Genomic DNA, 25207 nt, shown 5'->3' on the forward strand with positions numbered 1-25207 from the left:
ACGTGCAATGCGCACTTTGGCACGGGCCTCATCCCTTGATCCTGCAGACAAAGAAGGAGATAATGGGTCGAAGCGGGGTAAGGTAGCTCTGGCTTCAACCATCGGCTCAACCATCTCTGCACCTAAATTCCCAGAACCAACATCAGTGGATTCCACACCACTAGCCACAACATTAAGACCCCCTGATTCACACAGCTTAGCAAGAACCTTACTCTTGAGCTCTTTTTTCACCAGACTCCGAGAAACTGGTACACTATAGTAAACAGTTAGCTCTAATAGGTTATCCTTACGACACTTCTCAAAAATATCCAGACTTGGAGAAGCAACAAACAGCTGAAGTTCAAAGGTTGTCAAGACTATTGACCGGTCAACCAGAACACTCGATAAACCATAAATTCAATAACCAACCCTATCCAAACAGCTCCCGGTCAAGCCCCCACTTGTTACGTTCCCACCTTGGCTAGGCCTAGGGGAGTGTGGGAACAATAACCATTCAGATGTTACGGGTTGTTTGGACAAAAAGCAGGACCTGAGTTTAGAGTAGTTATTGTTTTAATGGTCAAGTGCAGTAAGGCAACAAACAATTTCCAAAAGTGTTTCACGGAGTCAAGAAGACTAGACTCACACTAGCAACAGAACATGGACAGTGCCAAAGAAATGAACACAAGAAAAAACATTTCCTTTTCCGATTTGCTCTTAGAAAACATGAATAAATAAATGTGGATAAGTCCATCCTTAGCGAGAGTCACCTTCACCCTGGAATTGTTCAGACTGTACTGATTATTAAAGGAAATTTGGTAAAAAAATATATATTATTTTGCCTTTTCAAATCATTTTTTTATTTTATAATAAAAGCTAAAGTTCATGTAAATGTATCAAACTATGCACCTGATAGTAAAAGGAAAATGTATGAAACAGCAAATCTATTAAAATAAAAGACAACTGTGAACAACTTAATAAATTGTGATTTTTATTGCAAATTATGTTTGTTATGATGCATAAATATTTTGAAAGATTAAAAACATATATAAAAGTAGACAGACAATGATGTATGTACAACAACAACATACACTATATTTCCAAAAGTATTGGGTCACCTGATATGTATGTATGATATGTGATTTTTGACCATTGCATTCCACATTTAGTCCCAATTAAGTCTTATAATTCCCTACATCCTTCTGGAAAGCTGTTCCACTAAATTTTGGCGTGTGATTATGATATTTTTGTTCATCAGCCACAAAGGTGTTACGAAAGGCAGGTACTGATGTAGGAGAAGAGATCTGGGGTGCAGTCAGTGTTCACATTCATCCCAAAGTTTTCAGTAGAGATGAGATCAGAGCTCTATAGCAGGCCACTCGAGATCTTTCTCTTCAAAGCGTGTAAACCACATCTTCAAGGAGCTCACTTTGTGCACAGGGGGCACTGCCATGCAAGAGGTTTGGGTTTCTAAGTTCAAGTAAATGCAAAATTGTATTATAGCACATCTAAAGACGTCCCATACAATTAAGTGTTTCCAGCTTTGTGGTAACAGTTGGGGAAAGAACCACATATAGCAGATCAGGTGACCCAGTACTTTTGGAAATATATTGTAATTCTAATTGTCTTAACATAATATATCAAGAGTAATATGATTGGTTTCTATTAATATCAGTGGCTATGTTTGACACTTTTTTGTATCATGGGGTCCCTGCCCCATGTCCCATCACCTAAGGGGTCCTTGACCTAAAAAACGTGGAAGACCCCTGTTCTAGAGTGAAAGCTGGTTTAAAAGGTCTTCCTATGGTGCCATCTAGCGAGATTTCGGTGCATAGAATATCTCAGAGAGAGCTCACAAAAGGTTAAAAAACACCAATTGGGATAAAGAAATAAAGTCCTCTGGTGGAGAGCACAGAAGAAAAGTTTAAGGTTTTACAAATAATTTTACACCCTTCTCCCATCCTTATCACAAAAATGTGTTTTTCTAATCTTCAGCTGAACTTATCTTAAACCATGCAAAGTCAATTGCATTTGGGGGTTTGGGGGGGGGGGGTATTGGGGGTGTACCTAAAAATGTATATACTTAGACAAATGTTTGTGGACACCTGGCCCTAATATTTTTATGTGCAATCAGCATTTCAAATCATCCCAAAGGTATTCAATAGGGTGGAGGTCAGTGCTCTATAGCAGGCAAGAGCTTAAAGATTTTCCACTTCAGCCCATGTACATCTTATCTTATCATATCTTATCTTTATAAAGCTGGTTTTGTGCACAGGGGAACTGTCATGTTGTAAGAGGTTTGGGTCCCCTAGTTCAAGTGAAGGTAACTAATAGGTAACTAATAATTTGATGCTACCATATCCAAAGACCCTATACAATCGTAGGCCTCTGTCTTATTGTCTAAGGTTTTCATCCAAATGATTAAAGAATATTTCTTGAATTATGTAGTAAACAAACAAATCTTAAACAAACCAAAATATATTTTATATAGATTTTTTTTACAGTAGCCTTTCTGAGGCTGGTAATGCTAATAAACTTATCTTTTGCAGCAGAGGTAGCTCATGGTCTTCCATTACTGAGATGGTCCATAAGAGCTTGTTTCCTCTCAGCATTTGATGGTTTTGGAGGATAGTTTAAAGTTCTTGAGATGTAATGGACTTTTTTTGTTCTCTTTCTTTAACTTAGTGTTTCTAGCCGTAATATGGATTTATACATCAGCTGCAGTAGCACTAGTAGTATTGACCCTGTACTCACCCTTTTCTCTGCACAAGACAACTAAAGCACATTAAGAAGCCAAGAAATGGCACAAATGAACTCTTGACAAGGCACAGCTGTGAATTGAGAACCATTCCAGGTGACTACCTCATGATTTTGATTACAGAATTGCAGGAATTTGCCAAGCTGTCTTGAATGCTAAATGGTGCTATTTAGACAAATAAAAATATAAAACATATTCTGGGTGGTTGAGCACATTTTATTTACTGCATAATTCCATACTTGTCTATTTATAGTTTGGATGTTATAGTTAAAAAAACAAAACAAAAAAAACAAAACAAAAAAGAAAACTACTGAACGAGGTGTGATGTCATATATATATATATGCTGCCACCACTGATGCCACCATTTCAATGCCAGTTTGTTGCGCAGTAACAGTGGAACCGCCTCAGCATTTTACTGGAGAGGAAAAAAACACAACAGCTCACAACTCAGGTGTGTACAACTCTTTGTCCTAGGCGGAGTCAGTCTTCAGGTGTACATGCTTTGACTGTAAGCGAAAAGATACGGTACATTTTTGTGCGGTGGTTTTAACAAGCTGTCCATGATCTCAATCAGCGTGAACTCGACCCTACAGCGATTTCCTGACTCGGAAAGGGGGCGGGGCTACATGCGTTAACGTGAGAACTGTAGGGAAAAAAATCCTCGGACCTCCAGCTGCCTTGAACCCTTAGGAAGTGTGTGATATTACAGTATATATCTGAGTTATTGCCGCAGGTGGGAATAAAATGAAGAAGTCGTCTTCAGGTGAGTTTATAGTAAACATTTCTGGCTTTTAGATTTTATGAGCTGCCACTTTCCCCAAGCTTTGCTTGCACAGGTATCTATGACTGTTGTGGTCCTGTTACATGAGAATAAATATGGGATAAATATAATGTTATATGTTATTTAATGTAATTGATTGGAGAAGCTGGCAATCTCAGCTGATAAACCCTTACAAAAGGTTGTAACCCTGCTTATCTCATTCACTCTTACCTACAGGGTGTGTCAGACAAACCCCACAAACCCTTAGTTCCTTATTGAGAGATATGTGTGCAGGAAAATAATGACATGTCACTGTTGTTTTTAGATCAACACACTGACATTTTCTGTTGTGCATGAGGGTTTGCTGAAAGACCTGTCTTACTGACTTAAGAAAGACACCTTCCTGTTGATTCTGCTTATTGGTGGAATATATCTTAGCGTTTATCAGCCGGAGGTGCTTCAGCATTGTCTTGTAGGTATACTGTCTGTTATACCAGATCTTCGTACCAGGTCGGTTACGTGATGGACCTGAAATGAGAAAGGCTTTGTCCTCTGTAATCAGTACAGAGCCATAACCCCCTTAGTACACCTTGTGTACACACTTATTTGGCTGGAATGTAGAACTTCTTAAGGTTCGCCAAAGTCATTGATACAGCACACCCAACTAGTCTCGCACACATGTTGGATCATGTAGTCTCTCTGTTTCTCTATCGCTTTCACACACACACACACACACACACACACACACACACACACACACACACACACACACACACACACACAAACACACACACAGGTACACACATGCACATTTATCTATTTTTTATCCACTGTATGCTCATTGGCTGTAGAGTAGTTCAGTTCACCAGTGGAGAAAAAAGACAAGACAACAACCATAACAATGTGTGTGTGTGTGTGTGTGTGTGTGTGTGTGTGTGTGTGTGTGTATAAGAGAGATCTTAAAAATCTGAGAAAATATCTTCAGCACTACTCAGCACTCAGCACTACTGGTAAATAAGTAACATGATGGTTGGTCTTGTGTAAACATTATACTCCAGATATGATTGTTAACAGCATTCCTATATTCGCTTGAACATTACAGGTGGTGAATATCGGAAACTAAAACCTGTAGAGAATGTAGACAGATTCCTCTTAGACCGAGCGTGACACATCCGAACTTCTTTGCCGCAAGGCTTTGAATCAGTCAGGGATTCCACATACTCAACAGGAAGGGAATCATTATAGAAGGATGAATGCATGTCTTTGTTAATCCCCTTCCTGGAGGATTGCCCACTAGAGAGTAATCTTTTCCTCCGAGCTCTTCTGAGCAATGATAGCTTTTTTATTGTACTTTTTCTTCCTCCTTTGCCTCACCTGATCTGTCACCATTGAGTTAACAGTTTATTTATAGCCAGAGAAATCATACATGGTCTGGTTGAGTTCCAGTGCATGCACACTTGATAAACCGCAAGCTCGTTAGGTTAATATTAAAAAGTTATACACGTATAAATACAGTGTGCTGAATATTGATTAGCCATGCGACTGCAGAGTTTGGCAGAGCTTTTACCCATGGGTTGAGAATTAAAAGCAATTAGGGCACTCAGATTTCAACAGAGTGACAGTGTGGTTAACTGCCAGAACCATGTGATTTTGGTGTAGAGTAAACCTAATCCAAATACTAGAGCTTTTTCGAACATTTTCGGGAGACAAGTACTTCAAATGACACTCAGCAGAATATAAGTAAAAGCAGCCATTCTTTTAATAAAACACGACACAAGTTTCAAGAGTATAACACAGGGTGGTCTAATGCCCTGAATTTTTTGTTTGCTTATATCAGATCATCTAGAAGTGGTTTAGTCCTCTTATACCTCAATGTACAGTAAAATAAAAGACAACACTTTATATATCTCTAATAACATTTAATTTTGGGAGAAATAAGAATTTTCCTGTAAAATAGAAAGGGGAGAGGTTATTTCCCGTTACCACCTATGTTATAACAGTTAGAAATTGTTCTCTTATTTTGTCACAAAGTACATAAAACAGAAATAAAATGCCTCTCACTATCACAAAGGCTTATTTAAAGAGTCTGCAATAAGAGTCTTTGCGAATCATTTATTAGTGTAGAAACTGCAACACCAGATGTGAGAATTAAGACAGTGCTGTACGGAGATACATTTTTCACAATGTGCACGTTTTAAACACATACAAATACACGTGATTAGGAGGCATGTCTAAGAGCTTCACACTGACACCTGAGATGTGCAGCTGAACTGAATTTCAACCGAGTGAATTGAAAAAGTTGTGCAAATCAAGGTTGCGACCTTAACGCAGAGCTTGAAGGGCATGCTCTTATGAAGGTTGCCTAATGGGTTGCCAAGTCAAAATTCCTTTTTGCCTATATATAAAATATTGAAACCATATTTTTAACGTATTTCTGTATAAAAATAATAATTTATGCAACTGCATAACACTCACACAGAACACACACTGTGCACTGAGCTGCATGTTTCTGCGTGATCTCTTCAATCAATAATGCTTCAAAGAACTTTAAAACGTTCACTTGTACACTTATTGTGCATGGGTTTGCCATTCTTAAATGGAAATTCCCCATCGTTAATAAAAGATAATCCTCCTGGAAAGTCACAGGGTATTAAAATGTTGTTTAAAGCAGTGTCCTATGTCCTATGTACTTCTGCAGTTCCAGTAAAAATTTCAGATGAAAATTAGATGGATTTTATATTTGAGTTTTTCAGAGTAAACTTCTGCATATTATGATTGGTGTTATAATTTATGATTTATGAAACATTTTTTACACTAATGTTTCTATCATACAGATAATGATTCTATAAAAACAAATATAAAGGGGGAGTGGTAGCTCAGTGGTTAAGGGGCTGGGTTACTGATTGGAAGGTCAGGGGTTTAAACCCTGTTATCGTCGTGCTGCCACTCTTGGGCCCTTGAGCAAGGCCCTTTTCCCTCTGTGCTCCAATATATAAATTGGAGCACATAATATAACTGAAAGCTGTTTTTCTTTTCTAAAGATGTTTCTTTGGCTCTGAAAAGTCCATACAGTGGCGTATAGATGTCAGCTCACAGACCACGTTTTTACAGAAGCCATCGAATTCAGTTATTTGTGTAATAGTTTTTCTTAAAGCATCTCAGCTCTGCACTAGAGAGCTCTGGTGTTTGTGCTTAGATGCTCTGTTTTCTATGAGTCGGGATGGAATTTAGAAGAACAGATGGTTCTCCCTGTGTCTCTCTTTCCCCCTCTGGTTCACTTACTCAGTCCCTTTTTATTTATTTCACTCTTTCCCCACCCATCTCTATTTCTTTGAAACCAGATTGTGTGCTTTGTAATTATTATGTGCAGACGCAGGAATGTAGCGGGCTCCCGTTATGGCCCCTCGCTTCTCAGGCCTGCCAGGAGTGCAATAAGACTCATGTTAAAGATTATCTCAATTCAGCCAACATCAACCCGGACAATGTGCCATGAATAAACCCCACCCCTTTTTGCTTGTGCATCAAGCACTTCGGAGTTTCTTGATATGTCCCTAAGCTTAGTCTCTGTAAATACTGTATATTGTTATTATAGCTGAGTACAAATTCATCATTTTGTCCAAGGCACATGAAATATAGCTTTGAACTATAAGTGTGTAGGTATTTCAAGCTGTGTGGACACTTGTCAGATTAATTGCTGTCATTACCTGCTATCAGTGTTGTTACCTCTTTAAGACTGAATCACGCGTGGTCTGAAGCAGCGGCTTGATATATATACGCTAAACAATGCATAAACCTGGAGATAATGATGGAGCAGCACCCTTGAGTCACGGAAGAAAAATTCCTGTCAGTACAAGATTTCGTTCTATTCACTAAAACAAATCTCTTCTTGTCAGATTCAGCTTAGTTTGGCCAGAAGTAATAAGTGTTTTATGATCACACAACAAGCTTATTCTTGCCTTGGACATCGTCGTCTTCTGATAACATTAACATAGGATTTGACTCATTATGGAGTGCTAATAGACCAAGACCAAGGCCAGGACTAGGATTTTGTGCCATTGCTTTGCAGGATTTTTAACGGATGCTTGTGCTGAATGATGTTTTTGCTTCCTTTACTTATCATTCCTGGAGCGGTTGTGAAACAGGGTAATGCTTCCTAGTAAAATAAAGTGGCATGTGGCAACAACACAAAGTACATCTCTGTGGGTGTGTTGTACAAACGGTGGACCACCTCTTACACAAATACTGCCTCTATCAAGAGCCTGAAAGGGGAGGCCCTGTTGTTTGCACTGTTTTCAGGATCTATGATTTGAACCATCGCCCCAGACTATTAGTATGACCAGCCTGGGAACAGACCATGAACTAATCATTAGAACTTATTTGTCACATACACATACATACAGTGTACGACATGCAGTGAAATGCTTTGTACGACTGGCCGGCATGAGTGAATAGGATGGGGAGAAGAAATAAAACTAAGAAAAAGCAGGTTGATAAATAAAGACAATAAACTATGTAAAATATAAAATATATAAAGATAAAGATATATATATAGGAAAAATTGTATATACAGGGTATGTTTATGGATACAAGGTATATATTTTATATATATATATATATACACACGGGAGAAACGTAGTAAAGATTTGTGCTGACGCAAATTTCACAAAAGGAATATCTGCCTCAGCCGAGACCATGGCTTACTTTACCTCTTATGAAATCTGATTTATTTATTTAATGTTAAATTGTACCAAAATATGTACAAAGTAGGGCTACTTTCCACTGCAACAGAAATACTTTGCACAAATCTGTGGAAAGCAGGCTGCCAGTTTCAGCATACTTATATCTAAAGAAAGAAAATCACACCCATCCTGGCATGATTGTCAGCAAAACCAGATGAGTGCCATGCTAGAAGCCCATGCTTGTGGCAAAAAATATGTACTAAGAAATATATTTGCACTTTAAATTTGAGGCCTTTTTTAGTTCCTCTAAACTTTGTTTATTGTAGATTTTTCAATCCCACTATTTTGGCATCGTTATTATTAGTAAATTGCTGTTGCATTGAATATTTCAGCATATAATGTTTTATTTATTTATTCATACATAATTAATCAACATCTCAGTTTGTTGAATCAGTATATCATGAAATCATTTGAGATGGGACACTATAAATACACAGTACATGATACTGTATATTTATTACCACTAATAATATTAATAATAGAAATGAAAATTGGACTGTTCATAATGTTTATACTATAAAACCTAACTCGTTTATCTTAAACTTGTATCTTGTGCCCTCATGTGGTGTGAATAGTAACAGCACAAATAATTAAATAATACCCCAGTTATTGACATGATGGTAAAATCATCATTGTGAGACTGGCAGAAATATAGCATTTCTAATGAAAATCAAGTATTCGGTTTTGTCAGCGGGTCAGATCTAGGCAAAATCTCTCAGTGAGGTTCCACGTGCGTCACCCTGGCTGTGTTGAGGCTCGTAATTGTGCCGTGACAACTGCGGCTTGTGCAGTCTCATCCCCTGTCCTACACGCTGCTGCTTGCACACACTCTTATCTCTGTATGTATGTACACTATAAACAGAATAGCTCAAACGACCTCTGGTGCAGTGTACACCACTTGGTGGGAATATAATTCTTCCATGACAGCATTTAATGCAGGAATATGTGTATCTTGTTTATAGAATTTAAGTTGGTACCTGTTTACTGATGTCAAAACTGATTTGTGTAAAAAAAACGGAAATGGGATGAAGAATACATTAACGTTTTATATATTGACAGGCCCACCAGCTCGGTCCAGCAGTGGCAGGCTGAGGAGACTAGAGAAAGGAGATTCTACTGGGGCCACTGGGTCTGGTAAGTGTATACTAAAGCACTGAATCAGAAACCAAGTAATAAACTATTAAATCATATAATTTGTTAAATCTTTCTATGATTTAAAAGTCATTTATTCTTGGTAAAGAATGATTTAGCAGGTAATAAAATTCACTATATGGACAAAAGGATATATTTGCTATTTTGAACATCTCATTCCACATATAGTCCCCTTCTTCTGGGAAGATGATTTTTGGGGTGTGCTTGTAGAGATTTGTGGACATTCAGCCACAAAGGCATGAGGGAAGTCAGGTACCGATGTAAGTGAGGTGAGGAGGCCTGGGGTGCAGCCAGCATTTCAATTCATTTCATGAGTGTTCAGTCGGTAGGTCAAAGCTTTATAGCATGAGATCTTCCACTCCAATCCATGTAAAGAGTCTCCTAGTTAATTACACATATTTTAAAATAAGAGTTTTGGGAGAAACGACATATCGCTGGCAAAAAAAATATATACATACATGCATATACATACACACACACACACACACACACACACACACACACATATATATATGTATATGTAACATATGTATGTTTTTTTTTTCCAGCCATATGTCGTTCCTCCAAAAACTCTTATTTTATTAGAGAGAGAGAGAGGAGAGAGAGAGAGAGAGAGAGAGAGAGAGAGAGAGAGAGAGAGAGTTTAAAAAAAAACCTCACCAAAAAGACATTTCCCCTTTCATGGAAATACTTTAGCTCTTTTATTCCCTGCGTGTGAGTGAGTGTGAATAACTGTGGTGATGCCTCTAAGACTTGGGAGATCTTTTCATGTTTGATATATTCTCATCAGATATACAGTATTAATCATTGTGTCTAAAAACATTTTAGAGTTGCACCAGAATTTGAGATTCATGCAGTATAAACATATACATGAGGAAGTGAAGCTTTATTATGTTGCACTTAAAAAAAAAAAAAACAGTGTCTTTAATGTGCTTCATATAAACCAAGAAATACAGTCGTGCAAGAAAAAAATAATTGTCGTATGTTGAAGACTGAGACGGATGCAGGTGCAGTGTTTGCAGTTTTTACTAAAAGGCTTGCAGGCAAATTTGTAACATAATCCAAATATCTGAGTTAAATCTGGCAAGAGGCAAACAACATTAACAGCATCATGGCAATCTGTAAAACTATAGAACCAGAGAAACAACCATGAATGTCTTTTAAATAGCCAGCCAAAGAGAGAGAGAGAGAGAGAGAGAGAGAGAGTTTAAAAAACCTCACCAAAATGTGAGTGTGTGTGTATGTGTGTGTGTGTGTGTGTGTGTGTGTGTGTGTGTGTGTGTGTGTTTGTAGGCCATGTGGGTTGCAGTTTTCTGTAGAGCTGACAGGTAAATAAATGACTGAAAAATAAATAAAATCCTCAGAAACTAAACAAATATGTTTGAGAAACTTTGTATAACTCATAATGTCAATTTCTTGTAGGTTGTGAGGAGCAAACTGTATAGCTTGGGTTCATAGTAAAAGAAAAGTACAAATAAGTAAAAACAATGAAAACGAAAAATAAAAGTGTTTTTGCTGCAAACAGTAAGGAACCATTGAGTTTTGAGGACTATATTTAATTAACGTATGTAAATGGAATTTCCATGACATCAGTTCTGAATGATAAAAGCAGGGATCAGGGCAATGAGATATGACACCAACATTAACTTTAATTTAAATAAGACTTCATTCAGAATGTAATTGTAAAGAAGATGACCTGTATTTAAAATAAGTATTTTCTAACAATTTAAAATACAGATAATTTAAATAAGAATGTTGTAATGGAAAGCAGAGCATCACAGCAGGTAGCATCATCACCTCGCAGTTCCATTGTCAGCAATTCAGGCTATAGTTTTATCTCCGAAGAAGAATTTCGGGCACATATTAAAAACCCACATTCCTTAAAAAAAAAAACATCAGAGCAAAAGAATGGAAACGTGTCGAAGAAAACCACACTTAGACATTTACAACAGCTAAGAGATGAGATTGATTAGGGGATATGTCATAGTATGTATATGGATGGAATCAGCCCCATTATTTATTCATTGTATAGAGCTAAAGGAGCTGCTGGAAAGAAACATGAAGGATATTCTTGTGTAAACCTCTTAATAAGCTGTTCAGGAACACCAGTGCTATTAGTGACAGAACAGTGCACCTCATAAACGGAACAATCTTAATAGTCTGCAGTACACAATAAAAGACTCGAGTTTGTGTAGGAAGAAAAGTTTTGTGTGACTTTTCTTGTTCAGTGCATTGATGTTGAGTGTGCAGTTCAGGTAGACCTGCAAGCCTACACCTTCTCTACATCTTTCCAGAGATTGAAATTTCAAATATGATATGATACAGAACTGGACATAAAAATGTTTATAAAAAAGTTTATATTGTTTAAATACAATTCAATATTAAATTTATCCTCCCTTAAAATATGTATAACAAGAGTTCCCCAAAGAAGTTAAAAAGGGTTCTGGGTTGAAACCAAAAGTGTGTTAGGAAATTGAAACATATATATGTGTGTGTGTGTGTGTGTGTGTGTGTGTGTGTATATATATATATATATATATATATATATATATATATATATATATATATATATATATATATATATATATATATATAAAGAAGCGTTTTTTTTTATTTTAGGAGAAAAATAATAAGGAAGCAATGGTACAGTAAAGGAAGAAAAGTTTTTTTGTGTCAAAACATGTTCCACAGCTATGCTATGAAAGTTTTATAGCAGAGATAAGGTTGAAGACTGACTGCGAGGAATGTAAAAGATATCGTAGGGACTAGAACACTCCAGCACTGACATTTTATATTGTGACATCCTGTTGAGGAAGTAAAGTACTGTGATAGGGTGTATTTCTAAAGTATGGCTTTGAGGTTTTGTGTTGCCGAGATCTCGGACTCTTGGAGGGTGAAAGAATGTTATTGGTTTTGACACCAAGAGCTAGTGAAGTAATCAGCACACTCTGCAAAAGGAAGCACATTATAGATGTTTGAACAGTATAGTTTACGAGTGATTGTTGAGGCCGCCTTAGTGGCAGCCTAGGAAAGAATTTTGAAATTAGGGCTTAAGGAAGATGAATAGGAGACAGTTGTAATCCAAGGCAAGAAAATACTCTGTAGATCACTAGGTATCAAGGTCAGATCTATAGTCAATATTAGAATTTTTTCTGAGGACTTGGTATGATTTCACTAAGGGTCATAACGATAGGATAGTAGTATTTGGATAAACATCAGATTCAGAGGCTTATAAGGATGTAGAATTAGACTTAGACTGTTTAATCAACTGCCTCAGTAAGAACTAGTAAATTGGAGGTTGGCCAGACTTGGGTCCTAGTTTGTAGATAATATTAGTGATTCAGACTTCAGGGATGTTTAAGGCTGTATAGATAAGATTTTACAATTCTTTTGCCATCCATCAGTGGGGGAAACAGCAAAGAGTTTTCAACACAAAAGAGGTAAATGGCTGTTCACCTGTAGGAATCGGGCTATAAAATTAACGTACAAGTGCAGTCAGGATCATAACAGGTAACATATAATATATAAAAAAACATTTTATAATGGAACTTCCCAAAATAAATTCTGTTGCATTCTGTTAGGTACTTAATTAAAAAATGGAGTAAAGGATGGAATTGGATGAATGACCGGTTGTTAAAAACTTAAAAATAGATATAATGAGGTTTTGAAATCTTCACAATTCTCTACACAAGGCTTCATTTACATATTTATTTCTTTACAATGATTATAAAGTATATGACTTGAGCTGAGAGTAAAATTTCCAGAGTATATTTTCCTGACACTACATTAAGCGGTCAGATCTGTGGCAGGATCTCTTGGCTGTGTCGAGGATAGAAGTTGTATTGCGACATAGAGGGTGTGGCATGAGCTCCCATGCTCACACAAGTGTGTCTTTACACTTGGGTGTGTTTGGGCTTCTCTCCCATTTGTGTGCTTGTCAAATAGCCTTTGACCCTCCCCAAGTCATGGTTGAACAAGTCAAAGTCCCTTAGTGTTCGAACAAAGAAAACAGCCTCCACAATCCAATCAGCTACAAAACTCTTTTCTTTACTCGGCTTGAGCAATGCACCAAAATGTCATGTTCATCAAACACAGTTTGGATAACAGCATTTCCATCCAGCCCAGAGGGCATATTCAGATATACATTTATGATCATCCACGTACACACACAGAACGAGAGCGCAACATTACAAGCAGGGTGGTGCGGCGAAAATCAAATGGCACTAGCATTCCTCATGCCACTGAGAAGAGAGAGAGATATTTTCAGAAGAGGAGCTCGAATCACATGACCTCGACTTTCCATCTCGGATACAATGCTGCTTCAGTGTCACAGTAAAGTGAAAGAGGGAGGGAGGGAGAGAGAGAATATAACTAAGCGAACTGAAAGATGGAGAAAAAAAAGCAATGAAAGCTCCATATGATGAGCACATGGGTATGCTGTAATCCTGGATACACTCATTGTCACAGCACAAGGAATAAATTAAAACTGAGGAAAAGGAAAGAGAGAGACAGTGAGAGAAAAATTAGACAGAGATAGAGAGAAAGAGACAGAAAGAGAGAGAGAGAGAGAGAGAGAGAGAGAGAGAAAGAGGGAGGGAGGGAGGGAGGGAGGGAGATCATGAGTGAGTAAGGCAGCAGTGCTATTGTGGGAAAGAGAAGGAAAGCCCAGGAAAGACTGGAGAAGAAAAGCAGTGGATATATGAGGCCGTGGAGGGAGTGTGTCTTACTATGGAGGGAGACAAAATCGCAGGTAAGACCTGAGCAACTGTCAGCACTTCCTCTGCTGAGCCACAGGGCAGTACTGCACTTCATACACTTTAGTGCTTTCAGTTTTATTACAGTATGCACTGGACCGTAAACCGTAGTGTTAATTGGAAAGATTTTCATATGCTGACGCCACACATTTTGTAGTTAAAACTGGTAAAAAGTTTAGAAAAGTGGCTTGCGCTATACTACTTTTGTCCCTGGTGGCTTTGCTCTTGCGGGTTTGTGCTGGGCTCAGTGGATCTGCTGTTTTTTTCCATAGATTTTTTCCACAGGAAAGCAGCCATGCTGTAATAGCAACCCATAAAGTGTGTGTGTGTGTGTGTGTGTGTGTGTGTGTGTGTGTGTGTGTGTGTGTGTGCGAGTGTGTGCATACGCCTGTGTGCATGTGCTGAAATGCTTTCAGACTGTATGTGTCAGTGCAACAACGCTGCCACTGATTGTAGTCTCTGTGAATGAGGAGTTAGGACGGTCTAAGAGAGGACCAACTGTTAAAACATTTAAGCAAAGTACAGTAGCTTCTCTCTGCCTGATCTTAGCACCCTTATAAGCACTGCTTGGTTATACACTAATCTCTCTGTCTTTGTTTCTTCAAAGCAAAATGTCCGTGTGAGCTCCAGATTTAGAATCCAGAAGCAAAGACAGGCTAATATTCCTTTTGGACCCTTTAAAAAGTTTAAAGTTTAAATAATAAAAAAAAGACAGTATTGATAAAAGTACATATTGGCATAGTAGGCAACATTGTCTGCACTTGGTACTAAGGGCAAGTGCATTTCCCAGTCACATGTGGATTCACTTTGCAGTGTGCCCAATAATCTGCACTCCACACTTATTTACTGTGTTTGTTTTCTGTTTAATTACTAACTGAACTACTGGACTGTTATAGCTCTACTGCTCAAGATCGTCGAGCAAAAGCACACGTGTTGGTACTGTATGACAAATACATCCGTTTCTATCTTGACAATTGGCACAAGTGTGGTTAGAATGAATGAGTTATCAGTTTATTATTAGTAAATGCACTTCTTTAAAAATGTCTCAGAAATACAGCACGGTTCCTTAATGTCCAGCATTTTATTCTTTATTCTTTTAAGAATGTTATGTCAGCATTTAGGTAGTAGAAATCAGAAATCAGGGGTTTATTGTGTGCTTGAATACAATGAATTTGCATCTAGGAACAGAATGTAAATCCAAGAAAAAAAAGGTATATAAAGAAGATATATGCAAAATGAACAGATATTATATACATATAAAGATATGTATAAGTGGAAATGAGCACATAGAAATATTTAAAGGTATATGCAGTGTAATTAATAATTAATAGAACAGAATCAGTATTGCACTTTTACATAATGCACATGAATTGTTCATATACTGTATAAAGCACATGAGTTTAAGTGTATGTGAAGTAGACTGTGTTGGTGGAAAAACATTTTGTCTTGAAGTTCTGCTACTCTGTGCTTGGCAGTGCCAGGCAGAGGGCAGCAGGTAAGGTGTGTGTGTGTGTGTGTGTGTAGTCTATTGTGATTTGACCACAACTGAGTAGTTTGTCCTGACTAGTTTATGGTTTCAGTTAGTTGTATTTAGTTAGTAGTTGGGAAAACTAGCCAATGTATATTCAGTTCGAGTTGATATCCAGTTTGTAAGTAATGAGAGAGGACTTCAATCAAAAGTCAGGACAGTAAAGTTTGGGCTATACATCAGCATTAAGCAGGTGCAATTTTGCATGGGTTTTATGATCTCACTGCACCAGCAGGTTTCATATGATCCACTTTCAGATCATGCAAAACGCTACTAAAAACTGTTTCAGCTATTTATTTTTTTTACTTTACTTTTGTCTAGTTTTTGCCATGTAGCCACATCTCTCCAACATAAAACAGCTTCAAACAAGAGACAAGGAGGGTTAACATGGACATTCTCTGAGAAACATCAAGCCTTTTATTTTTGTATTTCATTTTTTATTTGATTATATTTTTTTTAACTGCTGCTCATGCTGTGACACAGGGCAACGATTCACACTCAGACAGCACTTTTCTGCATACGTGGACTCAGAGACGTTCACAATTGATTAGCTTTGCTGGACGGCTGTGTCATTATCTGGATTTAAACTCACAATCTTCTAGCAGATTACACACATTTCTGTTGCTCCAGTCGTGGAGCTTGCGTGTTCATTTCTAACCTGGAAAATAGCAATTGGGCAAGGACAGGAAAAGAAAACCTTATTTCCAACCAAACTGTGCCTCTTAGTTATATTTACGCGTGGATTAAAATAGGGCTGTTTAATCTGTATATATATATATATATATATATATATATATATATATATATATATATATATATATATATATACGTATAATTTCAAAAACATTTAGTGTCTTATTGGACTTCTTCTCCATCTGTTTTCTCCCTCTCTTTCTGTTTATTTAAAGTATTGATGATAAATGTCTTTTCATCTTCATGTGGTTATGTGGCCTGCAGACGGGTTATGCACACCCACTAATTCAGCGTCATGCTTTTTGGGAGCTTGCTGCATGTTGCTTGCTTTAGCGCTGCACAAGGTGGCAATGTTGCCCTCCAAACAGTAGACCTGCACCAGAAGGTTTTCTCCTGTCGCAATTGGTGACATTTCAGTTAATTTCATTTAGAGAAAAAAATAATCTTGTAAAGAGAGTGAGAGAGTAGAGTGAAGATTTAAAATAATGCTTTGATTCTTTGTGAGTCGAGTGTTTCACTCTGACACTAATGCAGAGGATGTGCACCAGGGAGAGGACTGGAAGCTGTCAGTATGAGTGAGATGTTTCAAACAGTCATTGAGAATTCTGCTCATTCTGCTTTTATTTCTTGTTATTTAGCCATGTTTAACTATTCAGAATGTGACACCGGACAGCATGGAACAGATAGTCAAAATAAATGAAAGTTAATAACCTAATAAACTTTCTTTCTTTCGGCATCTCCCATTAGGGGTCGCCACAGCGGATCATCCATATTCATGATCCGCATGTTCGATTTGGCACGTTTTTACGCTGGATGCCCTTTTTAACGCAACCCTCCCCATTTATCCGGGCTTGGGACCGGCGCTAAGAGTACACTGGCTTGTGCAACCCTAATGGCTGGGGTTGGTTTCCTGACCGGGAATTGAACTGCACCATGCCACTGACCCATTCACATCTTTAGAATTCTTCTTTTGTGATAGATTTTCAGGCTTGTAGCACAGCTTCTTTTGGTTGTTGTTTACTTTATAGGTCCCTATTTGTTCCTTCAGTTTCCTCTTCAGGAGGTGAAATCCATCCTCAATTAGGACATGGTCTGGGATATGACTTGTCCAGTCTAAAACCTTTCACTCGATCAAGTCCATTGTCTTCTTTGTAATCATGATTCATGATTAAGTTCCGCCCATTTACATTGAATGCATTTCATTGCAGTCATTTGAACTCATTCTGCTGTTACCAATATAATTTACAGCTATGCAAGTTCAATCCCACTTTCACCATGCATGACCAATGAGCTTGTAGGTTTTGGATCATGAATGAATCCTTTCCTAACCCACTTTGGCTTTTCAATGTACGTAAACAGTGGAGAATGATGCTTCTGTTTGGGTTACGTATACAGATACGCACCAATGTTTGGACATGTGTAATGTAATCTGGCATAATACAGACAATGTATGAAAACATATTCAAATCAATTCATTTTTATTTGTCTAAAAGCAGATTTACAGAGATAAAATGGTTATAATGTTGTATAAAACCATATGGCAAATTTCTGAAAGCCAATATACTATTCATGTTTCATAAAATCGATTATTAGTTTGTTCACTTACAAAAAATATATAATTAGTGTTCCATCATCAGGTATTGGCTTATTCCCAAAGCTTTGCTTTTGTAATGCTTTTTTGTAATTTTTGCTATTGTAATGTATGATCTTGCATACACCAGTGCCCCCAACCCAGCTACCTATTTAGAAATTTCTACAGGTTCTACAAATTTTCCAACTGATATTCTGCATATATGTGGCTTCCTTAACCACCACCACCACCACCACCACCCACCCTGCTGAAGAAATCTATCATTCCTGTTATTTGTCTTGACTTGGAATCGGTTGTGCAGTGACAAAGACAACCATTTCCCTGAAAACAAGTTCATAAAGTTGCTATTCTGCTGGTTCACTGTCAGTTCACAGTAGGACATTAACTTGAAAAGGCAGGCGAGAGAAAAAGGAAAGGAACAGATGAAGAATCTTACCCTTTCTTTGTGTGTGTCAGTCTGAAATATTGTACTGTTGTGCTAATATGGTCCTGTTTAAAAGGTAAAACTAAACCAAGAGTGAAAAAACATCCAGAGAGCACATAGGAAGTAATTCATGAGCTTGACTAGATGGGAATAGAATGTGTTTGTGTCCCTAGATGTATGTGTGTGTCAGACCTGACCGAAACTGAGAATCTGTTCTCACTTAAATACTTTCTTGGCTGGCAACCTTGCGTGCCTTTTTTCACACACTCAGTTCCCATTATTCTGGAGGCATGTGGCCTAAACAGACAGACGAGGAAATGGTTGATTTGAATGTGATAAACCTGGATTAGATTTCACAATGTGACATGGAACACACGAGTGATGCTTCCTGAAAAGAAACATTTTACGCCTTAGCAGATATTGAAATAAAAAGCACTTACTTCCAGCTATAACAGTCAATTACAACACATTTTTGACCAGAATATTAAAGAGCTTATACTCTGCTAGTAGCAAACCAATTAAATGAATGCCAACATGTCTGAAACACTCCTAGATAATTGAGTGTGACTGTTTCTGCGGTGTAGGTCTGTAGAAGCATCTTTGGCAGAAACCTAGGATTTCTGCATGTTCTAAGGGGCCAGTGAATGCAGTTAGACAACCCCCCCCCCATACTGCCAGTACTCTCCACTCTTTACTCCAAAACTTTGAGATAATGATTAGCAGTGCTTAGATAGGGAAATCGGAAAAAACAGAAATCAGTGACTGGTGATAGGTGATTCTGTGTGGCTTATTTACCTTGCACATTATTTGAGTTTTATGGAAAGTCTATGGAGGTACTAAGGTCTGGATGGCAAATTATTAAGGCTCATTGATGCAGACAAAATTTAATTTTTTATCTTCTTCTTTATTTGACATGCATTACCTCAGCACCATTAGAGTTTCTTTCAATTTGCTGACCCACCTAATGTCCATTGAATCCAGTCAAATACAAAAATTCAAAATGTGATTAATAAACACTAACATTATTATCATACGTATTCTGATGTTTGCAAAATAATATAAATGAATTATATTCAATATATTCCAATGGAGCAGTAATACATTTTCATAAAACCTTGTAACGTTGCTATAAATAAAAACACGAAATAAGATTTTAATTCACGAATGCACGAACACATCGTACAGTAATACTCAATTATTTTTATTTCCTGTCCATTGATTTACAACGTTTCCTTTCATTTGACACCGTCTTGACTCCATTTGTCAGTTAACGCTATTTAAAGCAGTGTTATTCCTGCCCCTACAAGTCAGTGTCAGAGAGATAGTTCTCTTGGCAATGGTGTAATCTTCAACTGCACCTGTGTAAGAATTTGCTAGATATCCTTGAAGTGGTGATGGAAAGGAAATAGCTCAATGTTGGAATTTCGCCAAAGTGTCTATGGATTCCGTATGAAAGAAGGCGTAAGATGAAGATAGTTCTGAAAATGGATTTGGTAAAGGAAATCAGGAGAAAGTATGACACAAGTAAATCACACATAAATGATGAATATTGGCATAACAGCAAGATTGTTAGTGTCGTTCAGGCAGTGTAAAGAATGCAAATAGACAGTAACTTTTCCTTATAGTAAATACACCATGATGACCAGTAAACATTAATGTAACAAGTAGTATTTTCCAGTATAGAAAAAGCTCAAAGAAAGAAATGTAATTTCTGTATGTTCTCTTACATAAAACTAAGATCGAACTCTAAGAACAAACTCTAAGATGTTCAGAAGTGACAGAAGTGTTGTAGAAGGATACCCAAGGAGTATAATCAGTAATGAAATCAGCACTTTGAATAAGTTAGTGCAAACTCCAAAGTTCACCAGTGTTTCATAAACTTTGACCTGAAAGAAAAGAGGAGGGTGGAATACATGGCTATATCTCCGATCATTCTTTGTAAGTCACATGACCTAGTCACATGTCACTGATCACTGACACCTGAATCACGTGGTCTTATAATTTGCATTTATAATGATGTTTAAATTTTTCACAGGATACCTTGTCTCAAGTTTATCTTCCATGCTTGTTATTGTTCACGTTCGTTGCCATAATGCAGGGTTATAGTCTCTTTGATTCTTTGTTTGATATTTTATACGTTCATATTAAATCTATCTTCACTTACAGCCACTCTCCTCATTATTACGTGACAAAAGGATATACAGATAGTTCCCTGAGTTACAAAAGTTTGACTTAAGTTTTTTGGATCTTATGAAGACGATAGCGATAAGACAAAATTGTAAAAAATATTTTACGTTTTGCATGGCAGGCAACATAGCAGCATATATGCAGTATGATACGTTGGGATGCTGCTAGAATGCATAGTGTTAGAGCGTGTCATTTTTCCAGTGTTTTTTTGTGTTTCATAGCACAATATTATCTCTTGTCTCTCTTCTCAACAGCTACAGGTTCTTACCGCTCGTTTTGTCCGGCTCCGCCCTCCACCCGCAAACCGCCGCTCATCCACGTGCCTGCTGCCAAATACATATACACAGTGTAGTTTATACATTACAGTACTGTTTGTACTGTATTGCTCTGTATTACTAAATTGTGTACTGTAATGTATTCAGTTATTATATACTACCCTATTTTGATCGCCATTCTTTAAGAATCCTGGGTAAGCTAGGCCATGCCTACAATATTTCCAAGTTACCGTAATTTTAAGAATATTTAAGAACCGACTATTAAGCGCACCCAAATATAAGCCGCACCCACTGAATTTTACAAATATTTTTATTTTAAACATAAATAAGGCGCACCTGTCTATAAATCTACACTGAAACTAATGAACTTTACACAGGCTTTAACGAAAGACAGTGCCTGTTACACGGTGTAACGGGTGAAATATTATGTGGCTCTTTTAAGAGCAGAACGGCATTTTGGGAATAGCCTGCCGCCGCATTTTTCCGGTATTATTGCATGTGTGCAAGGCCGAGGAATATGTCCTTACTATTTTCTGATGCTCATTTCTAAGTTTCTTTGACTAACCCGTAACGCTGTTGCCAAGAAAAAAAAAGCACAAGTTTTGGAAACCTGTCTGTGCTTATATGATTTCTGGTGCAACTGGAGTTAGCACGCTATCCCATGACCGAGATTCAACGCGTTACAACGGCTTGTATCTAATCAGTAGCCTACCAAGAAAGTCATTGTTACTGTCTTCCTCCTTCCTTTCACAACTACTTCTCTTAAAAGTTTTTCTTTTGGTATTGTCGTGCGTTTAAAAATCACCATCGGTGAAGCTTTTCTCCCGATGCCATGCAGCTCAGAACACAGGTGAAGTGCGTTTTTTTCATGCCCGGTTGTTTTCAGCGTGACGAATGATTCGCATTTCCTGTAGACAGTCCGAGTGAGAGAGTTTAATTGGTTCACCTGAACCCGTTCGGCAATTTCATTGGTCTAATGTTTTGGTGCTCAGTTTTTTTTAGCTTGAAGCTTGTGAAACCGGGAAAAACCCAGGAAAAATCCATAAATAAGCCGCTTCGTTGTTTAAGCTGCAGGGTTCGAAGCATGGGAAAAAAGTAGAGGCTTATAGTCCGGAAAATACGGTATCTGAACCATGGGGTCTTCTGCATCTTCATCGTATGGTACCATGTGGCATGCTGCATATGCTACAACACAGGGCAGCATAACCAACTCAGAAGAAAGTGCACTGCCCTCTTCTACATACTCACAGATGCACACTACTGGCAATTGTTGATCTGACAAGGGAGAGAATGTATCAAATCCCATCCACTGGTTAATTCTGATCACTTAAATTGAACTCCTAATGATAGGCCAAATGCCTCGCGGTTTTTCTATAAAAAATTCTATAAGCTGTGGAATAACAGCTATAATAGATGTAGAAGATTAGTTGACACCTTTTAAACGATTGGATTTGAGCTTTTAGGAAGCATTGTTAGTGCAATGAGTACATTTTCCAAAACCAGCACTGAGAGGATGTGATGCTTATTTTAGTCTTTAATGGTAAGTTTTTGCATCCTGAAGGAAAAAGTGGTGGATTTGTGCGTTTTGGATGCTTAGTTGAGGAGCGAATGAGTAAAAATGCCACATAAGGCAAAAATAAACTACAGGAATACTCCTCCATTCCCCCGATGATCTGAATCAGCAGTGACCTCAACCAGAAACGGTGGTTTGCATTATGCATTTTAAGTCTGGGATTCATGCGGAGGTGAAGGCAGACACAGACCTTGTAGATCCGGAGCTGGAGATTTATAGAGGTCTGTGAACTCAAATTCTCAACCCCACAACTGTATGAATCCCCTGAGCATGTGTACATGCCGGTATGTGTTTACATTCGCATTCGTACGTGTGAGGTGGACATGCTGAATACAAACTAAGCTCTATGGAAGAACCCTGTTTCAGAGTGAAAACTACACAGCAGTAGGGAGGAGCAAGGGAAAGAGGGAGAGAGTAAAAGCAAGAGAAAGAGAGCGAGTCGAGGGTGGGGAGTGGGGGTTGTCACTGCGCACTGCTGCCTTCCGAGTGCACGAGGAAGCAGAAGAAGTTTGTCTTTTAAGAAAGCAGGGGGCTCGGATCTGTGGATAGCGGCGATCTCGTAGCTCCCCCCTCCCTCCTGGTGCCTCCTAATTTGGGATTTGTTTGGCGGCCAGAGCCTTGAGTGCATCTGTGAGAGATTGCCTTGCTTGGAAACAGAATCCCGAGCATTGATCTTCACTCCCAAAATGTCTGATTCCACTGTTAATGCTCACTTGGAGGGGATCATTTCAGACTTTGAAGGTTAGTGTTTGAATTCTTGCATCAAATTCATAAGCTTCTGGCTGTCTGGACCAGTTTTCACTACTTTTACTTGAACAGCGTTCATTTGTGCTGATGTGTATATGCAGATGTGCTGATGTGTATATGCATATATGAGTACATTAATATTTTGTTTTATTTTTTTAACCAAATGACTGTCAAAATTAATCTTCCAAGTTACCGATTAATAATCTCAGCCTCATTTAATAATCAAAGCCCCTTTTTTTCGGTGGTCTGCCTCTTATTTTATGTTTCCCTTCCAGCTTGGATTAATGACATAAATCATATTGGAATTTTGTTCTATATTCTTGTGTGAGAGGTGTGTGTGAGTGTATTCTTACTAATTACATCTAGTCTAGTTTATGTCTCCACCCTGACAATGAGCAAAAAATCTTCTTCAAAATTAGAAATGATCTACCCTCTGTAGACCTTTCCTCATGAATCATAAGTGTCGGAATAACACAGAAATACTAAGCATTCTTTCTCTGACATCTCTTTTATCCCCCTGCGGTTCTTTTCTCTCAGCACCCCATTCACCCTATTCACCTGACTGACACACCCCTGCACTGACATATGTGTACATAAACACACACACACACACACACTTTCGCTCTCTTTCACACACACACACACACACACACCTTCATTGACAAATGTGTACATAAACACGCACACACACACACACACACACACACACACACACACACACACACACACACACACACATAGGGCAGTGCATTCACCTGCCGCATTATATATCACTTGGTTTGTTCCTAAAGCACCAGGCAGTGCAGAAGGTACAAGTTTTTGTTACTTCGCTCTTTTAAAATGAGACGTGACCTAATGATGAAACATGGAGGGGGAACACGAGAGAGGAAAAACATTTAGTGGGCGAAATTACACAGGAAGTGTTAAGTGTTTGGATAGTGAATACTACCCCAAGAAGTGCCCTATAAACACAGATTCACCATAAAAGCACCAGACTATTAACTCTGTGAAAGGAGAGAGTCGAAAATGCATTCATTTTAAATTTATACAGCATTTTTTTTTTTTTTTTATAAGAACGCTAATTCTGTCTCACAGAATTACAAGCTGTCCTTCTGTAAAGTCCTAAATTAGCTTTTTATTATTTTTTTTTAAGGAATTTAAGGATAGGGTCTGGCATCGCTATTAAACTGTAAATGCATGACATAACCCCTCATCATGCAGCTATTTAGTCTGCTGGCGACCTTGATTTTTGATGGCCAGTTAAAGTGCACGATTAAACCTGACTATTTGTGGAGTCTATACACCGGACTGACCGCACTGCAAAGCCAAATATGCTGTTTAAGCATACAGTGTTTTGGCGACGTACTGTACTCTCCACTGTAGAAGCGTGTTCAGCTTAGAAATAACATCGAATTTTGGTTCATCTCAGAAACACCTTCATCCGCAACAGTCAAATGCTGATTCTGCAGATTAAATCTCAAATGATTATTTATATCAGTCGAAGCACCAAATAAATTTCTCTGCTGATAAACCTGCACGCTAATCCCATCAGCTGAAGGCTGATAATCATTTAGTCTGTCAGACTTAACAAAGATATCAGCTCCTGCCCTATTTCCAGCTTTTCTGTCTCAACACTAATACTGTGTAGAGCAGCCTCCTTCAGCAAAGTGAGACTTAGTTGGGTGTGCTTATTGCTGCTGCTCTTTGTTTTTTTCTTTTTTGGACTCATAGACTAAAATTCCTGCCCATGGCCAGACAAGGCCCCTAAAAGTCCATGCCAGATGTCTCTCTTACGTTAGTGCAAAGAATGACTACTCTTTATTTGCATCTGCCTTGGTGTATGAGTTGAGCGCTTGAGAATTTGCATTTTCGGATTCTGAACTGCAACTAAGGAGATAAAGACCTTCCATTCTTCCGTAAACTGCTCAAGTTAGACCCTTTAATTTTGTAGTTAGAGCCTTTTGATCTAATTTGATTGTACAAAAAATAATTAAAGCTTAATCATGCTTGTGGTATGTTATTAATGAGTGATGTTCCTCAATGCAG

At 38.0% G+C, this 25207-nt stretch overlaps 1 protein-coding gene across 3 annotated transcripts in view; it reads left to right on the forward strand.

The window, feature by feature from the left end:
* Positions 1-3235: 3235 nt before the first annotated feature.
* sept9a (septin 9a) overlaps positions 3236-25207 on the forward strand; it is an 83189-nt gene continuing 61217 nt past the window's right edge. Inside the window, exons 1-2 of one of the 3 annotated variants that reach the window (XM_046865903.1) lie at positions 3236-3501; positions 9297-9371. In XM_046865903.1, coding sequence (XP_046721859.1) covers positions 3483-3501; positions 9297-9371 — 94 coding nt within the window. In that variant the 5' untranslated portion in view covers positions 3236-3482. Of the gene's footprint in view, positions 3502-9296; positions 9372-14023; positions 14140-22911; positions 23156-25207 lie in introns of those variants that run through there. The other 2 variants (XM_046865906.1, XM_046865904.1) reach the window with 2 other exon arrangements.

This window comes from Silurus meridionalis, chromosome 14, assembly GCF_014805685.1.
Source record: "Silurus meridionalis isolate SWU-2019-XX chromosome 14, ASM1480568v1, whole genome shotgun sequence".
NCBI lineage: Eukaryota > Metazoa > Chordata > Actinopteri > Siluriformes > Siluridae > Silurus > Silurus meridionalis.